Source organism: Myotis myotis, unplaced genomic scaffold, assembly GCF_014108235.1.
Source record: "Myotis myotis isolate mMyoMyo1 unplaced genomic scaffold, mMyoMyo1.p scaffold_m19_p_1, whole genome shotgun sequence".
In the NCBI taxonomy this organism is placed as follows: Eukaryota; Metazoa; Chordata; class Mammalia; order Chiroptera; family Vespertilionidae; genus Myotis; species Myotis myotis.
Window position 1 is genome coordinate 181,269,325 of NW_023416313.1, and position 11,133 is coordinate 181,280,457.

Genomic DNA, 11,133 nt, shown 5'->3' on the forward strand with positions numbered 1-11,133 from the left:
GTGCTCATCCATTCCTGGGGCCCCGTGCTGACATCCGAACTCCATTCATGATTTCTCTGAGTCCGTCACTGCTCCCTGAGCTCAGAAGGGCCGTGCACACCCATCCTGCTCCACCTTCATGGCTCCACGTCCCACCGGCAGCCTGACCCTCGCTCCACTCCAGGCAAACAGAGCGGCAGCTGTAAGGTCTTGACTCTGACCTCACCTCTACACCTGGGTCCCCATAGTAACCCCGTCCCAGGTGAAGCACTGACCAGCCTTGGCCCAGCCCAGGCCTCTGCACTGCTTTTTGAGTTTGTGTTGGGTTAGTATCTTTGTATTGTTCCTGCAAAACCATCAGTATTGACCCCATTTGCCGGAGCATTTTTCATTCATTCCTGTAATGCAATTAGAATCGAGTTTCTCCAGCATTAGGGGAGATGTAACAACAGTAGGGGAAAATTGTCGTTTCATTCCCAACGTCAACACGCCCACTCTGCCCAAATTCTCTCTCTGGTGCTAGCTCGCTCTACCCACCCAGATGGCACGGAGAATACTAACAAGGAAAATCACTCTTCAAACCTGCCTCCAAATGCAGAGGCAGAAGCTGTGTGGGCGGCCTCCCCTCAGGAATTAAACGGGGCTCCAAGCTTCTCTGACAGTGTCCTGCCATTGAGGAAGAAACTTTCTAACGCCCACTGGAGAGCCCCAGACGGGTCCCCTCCCACTGGCCAGAGGTGCGTGGGGAGAGTCCATTAGACTCCAGCAGGGCCCTCAACCATTCTCCCAGAGAGGGTCAGTGACTTGCCAAAGCCACATGCCTGGGAAGCTGAGGCCAAAACCCTGACCTGCAGGCTCTTACTCCCGGGTGTCTCCCACTGTACCACACCGCCCCCGACCCAGAGGGCCTGCAGCTGCCAGCAACTCAGCCCTGGTCCCCAAGGCTTCAGTTTACTGAGCCACTGCAGACAAAAAGGGAAAGAGGGAACAAGTGTCTTTCATGAACCAACATTTTCTTTGGTGTATTCCAGTTCTTTTTGGAAACCTTTCCACTTCCTGGAATAGGTCCCTTGTGATGTCTTACTCTTGCCATCCTCCTTCGAGGTACCATGATTTTGTCATCCAGTAATCAAGCCTGCCTTCCTTCCGCCCATCCATCCATCCAACCATCATCCATCCATCATCCATCTATCTCTCCATTCATTTATCCACTCAGCTTCCCTTCCATCCCACAAAGGCATCTTGGGCACCTACTGTGCCCTCAGCTCTGTGCCAAGCACTCGGCACTTCTTCCCCACTGCTCCCCAGAGCGCCCACTCCAGAAACGTCCACTTCTCTCCTCACCCCTTCAGAGCCTAGGCCTGACTCGCTTCCATCAACCTTCTTAGGAGGTCGATGGGATAGACAATTCTGTGCTAATGTACTCGCATTAGACCCATGGTTCCCTCCGAGCTGGCGGCAGGCAGGGACTTCGGAGTTCTGAGGTCAGCTGAGACCTGCGGCCCAGGCCCCCAAAGACAGCTCTACCTCTCTTCCCCTTAGAACCCCCTCCACGTCCCTCCCACCCCACTGAGGCCAGAGCAGTGGCAGCCCCTACATACGTATGCAGAAGTCTCCATTCTCGTAGTAGCCAGGGCAGCACTGGGACCTCCGCCGGTACATGGTCCGGAGGCCACGCCGATACGCTGTCTTATAGCTGATCCTAAGGCACAGGGAGAAAGCCACTTGAAAGTATTGAAAATCAATCACTCCTGTTAGAATGATATTTGTGTTAAGCTCTATTGAGGATGCCATTCAATAATCACTTTAAAATGCATGGTGGCTTCGAATATGAAGGAACACAATAAAGAACAATCGATGACGGGGTTTGGGCAATGTAATACCAAATGAAACGGTGTTTGTTACACCTCCTGACTTTTCCCCACTCCCTTCAGAGTGATACTTAGAAGGGTTGCAGGAGATGCTGTCTGGGTGACATTGTGGAGGGTAACGGGACTTTTCCTTAAAACTTCAAGGCCCTGTGCTGGAGGGGCCCAGGGGGTGACTTGGATGGGACTGGGATTCTGAGAGTTTCTGTGCCTCCTGCCAACACCCCAACAAGCAGGCTGCTTATGGCCCCCTGGAAATTGGTCCACTCACTTGGAGAACTGGAGCACAGTCATCAAAAGGACGCTCTGAGTCTGACTCAGACCCAGAGGTGAGTTAGTCTCCCTCACACCGAAATCAACACCTCCTGCAAAGGGCTCTGCCTGCCGTCCCTGGGAAGGCTCAGAACCAAGCCTGGCTCTCAGAGAACGAAGCTACATACGGAAGGGAAGCTGAAAGGCCTGGAGAGCAAAGGGCATTCTGGACTGGGAATCAGAGACCTGGGTTCCCGTCCTTCTGCTGACATGGGCGTGGAGACATCGCCCTGTGCCAGAGAGGTTAATAGGCAAAATCTCCTTCCCTTCCCTCCTTGAGGCAGGTAGCTCCATTATGCCCTTTATTTCATTTCTTTTTAGGGTTTTTATTCTTACTTAATTGTATGTACCACCGCCTCCCACTTTGTTTTATGGATAAGAAGACCGAGATTCGGAGTTGACTTGCTCGAGGTCACACAGCTAAACAGTTTTAGAGCCAGGCTTCAAACCCGCGTCAGTCTAATTTCAAAGCTACTAGCTTAACCTGCTGCCCTGTGCCAGTTCCCACAGGGTGGCTTGCTGGGCTTATGGGATGGCCATCGTGAGAGTAAGAAAAGGGCAATGGATGGTGTGAGAACTGAGTCCTCAGAGGGAGTCAATGGGACATTGATAGGCAAAGCTCCTTCCTCACACATAGGGTCATAATGGAGGAGATCTGAAGTGGCCAGTAAGGACCAGAACGAGAAAGCAAGTTCCCAAGGTCATGTCATTTAACTAGGACTCAACCCAGGTCCTCAGGTCTTGAGGCCAGAGCTCTCTCACTTCCCCGCCAGCACCGGGGGGGGGCATGGCCTGTGGACCCCGCCTCAGGGGGCAGAGAGCAGGGGCTGGTCCTTGCAGATGCCGACAGTCTGCTTTCCATGGAGGGTCAGGCCAACTTGGGAAGGGAGTCCTACCACACAGGCTCCCAGTCCTTAAAGCCCTCGCTTTATGACAAATGACAGTGTGGGACTCTGGGGAAATCTGTGATATTTGGGAATGTCGTAAACTAAGGTCATTCTACTTTGTCAAAAACCCATAATGGAAAGCAAGCTGCTCTCAGAGTGAGGCTACTTTCCCGGCACAGGGAGGCAGCTCCTGGCAGCTTCGGGGGCGGGGTAAGCACTTCTCAGGTAAAGAGCAACGGGGGTAGACTTGGAGGTCACCAGTCCATTCCTCCCTCCAAACAGGGCTCTCCCCAAACCCTCCCACGGAGAGGTGGTCTTCACATCACCACAGCCTCTCAGGAGAGAGATGCTCCCACTGCTGCTGGCCTGCCCATCCCGGCTTGCTCCCAGTGCTGGGGTGAGAAGCGGGAGAGGGAAGGAGCCGGGGCCAGGCTGCTGTCAGGAGAATGATGCTGCGTTTGTTCAAACAAGGCACTCCGCACGGAGCAGACTGATGGTGCCACTGTCAGCCTCACACTCTGGGTCATCAGGAAGGCTGCAAGGCGACTCAATAATTTAGCAAAATAATTCGTGTTCCAGGAATGCAGCCTATTTTAATGAGCAGCCACTCACTCACCCTTCCCCAGCCGTGATGGACGGCAGCCGGGACTCCAAGTCCCCAGCAAAGCCACGCTGCCGCAGAGCAAGCTTGGCTGGTCCAGAGCCTGGCCGGCTCAGGGAGGGAACGGGACTCCTGTTTCTGCCTCTGCCTTGACCAGGTCCACAGGCAGCTAACTCGGCACAACTGGGGGAGCTGGGAGGAGGCACTGGGTCCCACCTCCTCATTTCACAGCCAAGGGCTTAGGAAGGGGATGGGGTAATGGCTGAGTAGTTCCTGTTAGCCCAACCCTCCTGCAAACAGTTATACAATCTGGGGAAAGTAGGAAAAACAACTACCTGAAGGCACTAGGGAGAGAACAAAGGTGGATACTAGAGCGGAGTGGACACTTGGAAGAGGGAATAACACTGGTCAAGGTTAGTCCAAGGACAGACCAAAGTCAGCAATAAAAACTCCAGATGGTTGCCCTGACCGGTTTGGCTCAGTGGCTGGAGCGTCGGCCTGCAGACTCAAGGGTCCCAGGTTCGATTCCGGTCAAGGGCGTGTACCTTGGTTGTGGACATATACCAAGTAGGGGGTGTGCAAGAGGCAGCTGATCGATGTTTCTCTCTCTTTGATGTTTCTAACTCTCTATCCCTCTCCCTTCCTCTCTGTAAAAAATCAATAAAATATATATATTTTTTAAAAACTCCAGATGGCTAAAATTTAGACAGAAGACATGCAGCCTTACTGGCTTGAAGAACCACAGGACAAATACAGGGTGGACTCGGCAACTAGAGAGTGGAAAGGGAAACTCCAGAAAGACAAGAGGCCACAAAGAGGAAGGCCATATTCTTGGTAAAAATCTGCCCAAACTTCTGTCCCCTGAAATTATGTGTGTGGAGGGCAGGTTACAAGCAGCCCAGGTAAAGCTAAAACTAGTGAACTCTCAGTTTGGAAATTGAGTTTATCCAAGTTAACTGGCTGATAAAACAAACAAGCAAGCAAGCAACAATGAACTGATACTCCCTGGAGGAGGGGTGGGGAACACCCGGCCCATGGGGCGTTCATTTGGTCTGGCCCTGCTGTTTTCATAGCAACATAGTTTTCAAGTTGATAATTTTGTATGGCCTGTGAATACTGTTATAAATATCCAAGTGGCCCTTGGCAAAAAAAAGGTTCCCCACCCCTGCTCTAAAGGAACATAACAGAATTCAGTCTCTACCGTCTCTGCTGTTCATAACAGTCAGCATACAGTGAAAAATTACTAGACATATAAAGAAACTAGAAAAACAGTACCTACATAAGAGAAAAGGCAATCAAGGGAGACCAACCTCGAGATGGCCCAGTTGTTGGATTAGCAGGCAAGGATTTTAAAGTGGTTATTATATCTATGCTCAGTGTCTCACAGGAAGTTACTAGAAAACCCCAAATGCCAGGACTTTGGCTTTTCAGCATAGAGTGGGTTTCCCCTCCACATGCTTCCCACCATGACTCCTGCATGAATCCCAAAGAGGGGCTAGGCCCGCAAGGAGGAGGCAAGGAAATCTGGAACCAACGCAGATGCTCAGCAACTAGGAAGTGAACCTTCTAGGTGGTCTCTCACTCATTCCCTCTTTTACTCTTCATCTGCTGTTTTTTCAACCCTGAAGTAATAATGCCACCTTGGGTCTAATACCTCAGTTCTCCATTCTCCCCTGCACTTTTCAAAGGACTTTCATATCCCTGGCCTCACAGGACCCTGCAGGTAGGTAAGGCAAGGATCATTCATCATGGCTTGCCCAGGGTCATCCAACAAAACATGTTCTCTCTTCCTTCCCTCCTCCCCTCCCCCCCCCCCCACCTCTCCCTGTGACATGGGAGCATGTCATGATTTGCAGGAGGGCTGAGGCAAGGGAGCAGGATTCCCACAGGCAGTGGTTGAGATGCTGAGAGGGTGTTGACCTCTAGCCTGCACTCTGTTCTCCAAGGCATGGGACTTCATCTGCTCGGGATAGGGGTGCGGAGGGGGAATGGCTGTTCTAGGTTGGATTTCCCCCCAAAAGCAGACCTGAGACAAGGATTCAAGGACAAGTCCTTTATTTAGGAGGTGATCCTAGAAAGCACTAGGAGGGGAACAGGAAAGTGAGACAGGGAAATAAAGGCAGCCAGTGTAGGGTGTGCTACTGAGCAGGTTACTGCTATGGGTGACCAAGCGCCTCTGGAATGCACTCAGAGTTGTCCCTTCTATTCTCAGGGGCAGGAAGCTGGGGTATTTACCTACCAACTCCCTACCTGTTACTGGTTGAGGAATGCCCCCAAGGACATTAATTCTCAGGTGCCTCGAGTCTAGCCTTGACTGGCCCGTTGCTCCTCTGGCCAGAAAGAAGCCCTCAGCAGAGCATCTCTGGGGTTTAGTGTGAAGAGTGACTACCAAGGGGATACAGGTGATGCACTGACCACATGTGTCACAGTGGCCTTTTACTAACTGGCAGAAAGGCAAACGCTGAGGGCCCAGTACCCTTCCCTGCCCCGCCGTCTGAGAGAGGTACTCACCTGTGCCTGGTGCACTTGAACCAGTTGAGGATGTCTGTGCATCGTGTGTAGTAGATCTGATCAAAGGGGTGTGCGTATGATTCTTGGACAGTCACGGCATAGCTGAGAACCAGACAGGAGATGGAAGCCACAGTTAGCACTTGAGAGTCTGAGCTGATATTCAGGATGGAGCCTCCCTCCCCAGGGAAGCCAGGCCTCAGCCAAGTGTCCAGGGGCTCCAACACCCCCTCTCTCCCGCCCCACTATCCTCCTTCTGCCCTGGATACCCTTGGCATCCACACCTCCCTGATGCCTGGTTGGATCTAGGACACATGCCTTACTGCCCTTTGGCCCCGCTCATTTACTGAAATTCTAGTTCATTTGTTCATTTAACAGAGAAAGAATAAAGGAGGGTTTAGGTTTATTCTATGTGGTTTTAGAAAGCAGAGCCAACAGTTTTAAAATATGTATTTAGCCCAGCCAGTGTTGCTCAGTGGTTGAGTGTTGCCCTATGAACCAGGAGGTCACGGTTTGATTCCCATTCAGGGCACATGCCCAGGTTGCAGGCTTGATCCCCAGTGTGGGGTGTGCAGGAAGCAGCCGATCAATGATTCACTCATCATTGATGTTTCTATCTCTCTCTCCCTACCTCTCTGAAATCAATAAAAAATGTATTTTAAAAAATACATGTGTTTAGATCTTTATGGTTTTCAAAACACCTGCATGGAAGTTAATTTTTGCAGCAACTCTGTGAAGTAAGTGGTCCCATTTTATAGATGAAGAAACTAAGGCTCAGAGAGAGGGGACTTGCCCAGGCCACACAGCTGGTAGCAATCACTGTCAATATGTATTGACTGCCCTGCATTAAGTGTTTTAAACCCTTTTAATCCTCATACAATCTTATAAGGTAGGTGGCATTGCTATATCCTCATTTCACAGCTGACAAAACTGAGCATCAGAGAGGCCAAGTGACTTCCCCAAAGTTTCCAGTTACCTTCTGCGCTACCAAGGTGGCATCTCATTTTCCTGCCTGTTAGTTGTAAAAATGGACCCATGGGTGGAAGCCACAGGGAAGCAGGTCTCAACTTCACGAAAACAAGCCTTCCCTCCTGCCCACCCTGCCAGGAGTTGTATGAGAAGGCAGCCAAGCCAGAACATAAAGCACAGACTCACACCTCCTGTGCAGGCTGAGATTTCAGAATTCATTTTTATGTATGTTGGTACTATTCCGTGTTTTCCTCCCAGAAGGCTCATTGACCTGGGCCAGATGGCCAGGTCCAGGCTATAAAAGCCCATCTGCTTTGCCTGAGGAAACTGTGGGTTTACTTGCAAGGGGTCTGGGCAGACCAGCTCCCTGACTCAGTCCACAGCAGGCGCTCTGACGCCGGAAGTGTGAAAGGTCTAGAACTCAGGAAGAGGCCAGGGCAGTCAGCCCTGTCCAGGAGGGAGAGAGGGGGTGGGACATGCTGTCCTTCTGAAGCACTGAGGATGTCAGAGGGCCCTTGCTGAGCCTCTACCCGGCAAGCCATGCCTCAGAGGCACATATCTATGCAGACTTGGCCCAAAGCCCTGTTTTATCTCCAGGCTTGGAGAAACGGAGGCAGCTCCACATCCACCCCTAGCTTCCCAAAGGCCCCTTCCACTCTGAAACTCCATGACCCTGTGCTCTGACACTTCACTTAGAGGAGGGAGAATGAATGAATGGATGAGAGTGCATGGGGGCTCTGGGTCAAGATTGAAACCTGTCTCTTGTTAGCAGCATGTCCTTAGACATACAAGACTCCTATCAGCCTCCCTTTCCTCACCTGGAAATCTGTGCTGAATATTCCCAGGGACTTCATGTAGCTATTGTGGGGATTAAAGAGGGCAATAGTAGTGTCTACATCTCAGGGTGGGGGGAAGATAATAAATGCAAAATGCAGTGTCTAACATGCTAGCCATCATTACTACAAGACTGGCAACAGCTCACCTCCTGTGCCAGGCACTGAGGAATATTTCCTCCCGGACCATGGTAGGGGAGCCAGAGCAAGACCCACCCACAGAATGGCCTCCCTGCCTTTGTTAAGCACTCAAGGGTTCAGACACCCCCGCCCTCCCCCAGCATTGGGGACAGTGGGTGCTCAGAGAAAAGGCATCAGCCCGTAGGAGGGGGTGGGGAGGGGGTCATGAGGAACAGAGCTGGCTCTGCAAGAGTGCCCTGAGCCAAGCAAGTCTGTCAACGAGACCTTGAACCAACTCCAAGACTCGGGGGTGAAGTGTGTGCCCCCGGTCTCATGGCTGGATGGTTTAACATGCTCATTTGCCAACATGCTAATGAGAGGCCAGATTAATCTGGTAGGGCTGGGCTTTACTAGCCTGGGGAGGTCTTTCCGCTGGGTTTTATGGTGGAGGTGTATAATTAACGAGGAGACCGCCAGAAGCACTAATCCAACTGGGAAGTTCTCCCCAAGTGGTCTCTGGGGACCGGAGTGTGTTTCTGGAATGACACAGACTAGATCCATCCATGTGTAACTGGCAAGAGAGCTCAGTTGGAAAAGCCAAGAAAAAGGAGGCGCTTGGTATCACAGGGCATCACTTCGAGAGGATTAGAGATGCCCAGAGCGTCCTCAGACCTCATTTTAGCTGTTAGGGTTACTCTTTGTTCTCCCACCAAAGCTACATATTCAGCTGACAGCCTTGTAAACCTGAAATGCCAGCTCTGGGCTCAGAATATGTTCACATTCCAAACTTGTTCATGTTGGGCAGGTTTAGAAACTTAGGGAGTTTGGTTTAAGTTTGAACTGATCTACTGATGCAAATGGGACCCAGACAAGAGGGAAGTCGGGGTGGGCTTCCTAGAGGAGAGAGACCTAGTTGGAGGCAGTAGGAAAGGCTGAGGTGAGCAGAGAAGGAGGTATGCGGGCAGGAAGCAACTGTCTCAATGGGGACGGACGGGTGGACAAGTCAGGGCTGATGAGACTAGAGTCCATAAACCAGAGACTAATATGGAATTCCACCTGCTCACCTTCTCACCCACTGGGAAATAAAGGTCTAAATTCACCATAACCAGGAGGCCAAGGGGCCCGAATCATCTCACGATCACCTTAAGAAACCTTACACATTCCTTATGGAAACCTTATGAAAAATACATATTCCTAGGTTCTACCCCAGACCAATGGAATCGGAGTCTCAGCAGACTCCGTGTTTCCTTCACATTCCCAGTGAGCCTGGTGTGCATAAAATCTGTGATAGCCATTCCTACAAAGACAGAGTTGTCAACAAGAAAAGGCCATCAATTATTAGCTTTTTGTTCCGCAAAGCACTTTTGCGAAACTGGTTCCCTGACCCTCCAACAAGCCTGAGGTTCATTCTCTCCACTTCCATCTTACAGAGGTGGCAGTAGGCTCAGAATGGTTAGGAGACATGCGCAAGGTCATAGAACTAACAGTTGGAAAACTCCAGATTGCAATGAACCAGGGTCTACTGGTCATAGATCTCATGTTCTTCCCACTTCACTGAAAAGGGGCACACTGTCTTCTGCTCCAGCCTGACTCTGTGGGGACTCCCCGTAGAGCGCCAGTCACCAAAAACCATGCTGGTACAGGCACTGTCCCTCCAGAGCCCCTGAGTGAGGGGCTTTCCCTGCCGTGAGACGGGACATTCACCCTCATGGGCATGGAGCATAGAGCATGGACCACCCCCCTCATCTCTCCTCCTCCACCATCTGCTTCCCCCATCGGGCACTCGTCTTAATTTTATTCATTTGATTTATTAACATCTAAGTGGCAGAGTCATCCTGGTCAGCATGGCCAATCAATTCCAGGGTTTAATTTCGTTTTTCCTGATTGGGTCTCTGGTCACTGTCCTCTGCTCACCAAAATCAATACGTTAACCTTGTGCTTCAAAGTCAGACTGTCTGCAGGGCCCTGGCCTACTCCCCGAGGACTTCGTGCCGCAGTCGGCTCTTCTGCCTCTGCCCTCAACTGCCCTTCCCTGAGCAGCCCTCCAAACCCTCCCCCATCTCCTCAGGGCAGGCTGCTGGCCGCCCACATGTCCAGGCTGCTGCACTGCTGCCAGTCCTGGGAGACCAGGAAAGACTTTATTGCATCAGAAAACAACAAATCTGGACCAGAACAACTCACTGCACCCACCTGGCTGTGAATGGGCACTGGGCCTCTACTTCCTCATCTGTAAAATGACTGGGAAGTGGGAATGCAGGGAGGAACATGAGTACATTGTCAACTGTGAGACTGCATCACTTAAATGGCCTGTCACTCAACCCCCTACACCCTGACCTCCCACCACCCTGAGTCTCAGACAGAATCTGTCCTGCTTTGTCCTGTCTTTCAGCTCCATGCTGTCTCTCTAGCTGGACTGTAGGCCCTCGGTGGACAGCTTCTGGACCTCCTGCCTCTGCTTCTGTCCCGACAGTGCAAAGCTCAGGTGAGTGTCTGGCCATCTGAGACCCATGCCTTACCTCTCCCAGTGGCTGCACACGTTGGGGTCCTCGGGGTTCAGAGAGAGGACGGTTTGCAGGAGGGAGAAGACAATGAGCCCTGCCCCTGAGCGTGCCATCCCGGGCCCTGTGCAGGAGAACAAAGGAGGTAGCGTCATTGACCAGCCACGTTCCCTGGCATCTGTTTGGCGCTGAGACTTCTCGCATGAAGCGGCTAAGCAGACCGGCTAAGCAGACGAAGTTCCCCATCATCGTTGCGCAGTGAACATTTGATATTTTTACATGTGCAGTCTTTGACTAACGCAGTAACACTTCGCGGGTTCTGAGTAACCAAGGAGTAGGAAGCCTGACTCAGGGAAAAGTCAAAATCCCAAACCAGGGCATCTAAAAGTGTTTCGGCTTACGCACCGCTTTGAGACTCTAATGAAAGTTAGAGACTTTCTCCCCAGAAAAATGCCCCCACACATTTGGCTATGATTTCAGGGTGTGCTCAGGCCCATGAGCCCATCCCTGGACCAAGATCCCGGATTTAACTACTTTGCAGGCAACGCCCTCCCTCTG

The 11,133-nt window shown here is 51.5% G+C and overlaps 1 protein-coding gene across 4 annotated transcripts in view; it reads right to left on the reverse strand.

Moving 5' to 3' along the window:
* MEGF11 (multiple EGF like domains 11) overlaps positions 1-10,696 on the reverse strand; it is a 233,210-nt gene extending 222,514 nt beyond the window's left edge. For all 4 annotated transcript variants that reach the window (XM_036305423.1, XM_036305400.1, XM_036305416.1 and 1 more), the window contains exons 1-3: positions 10,594-10,696; positions 6,159-6,260; positions 1,581-1,681 (exon numbers count right to left, since the gene is read on the reverse strand). In XM_036305423.1, coding sequence (XP_036161316.1) covers positions 1,581-1,681; positions 6,159-6,260; positions 10,594-10,691 — 301 coding nt within the window. In that variant the 5' untranslated portion in view covers positions 10,692-10,696. The remainder of the gene's footprint in view (positions 1-1,580; positions 1,682-6,158; positions 6,261-10,593) is intronic.
* Positions 10,697-11,133: the final 437 nt, after the last annotated feature.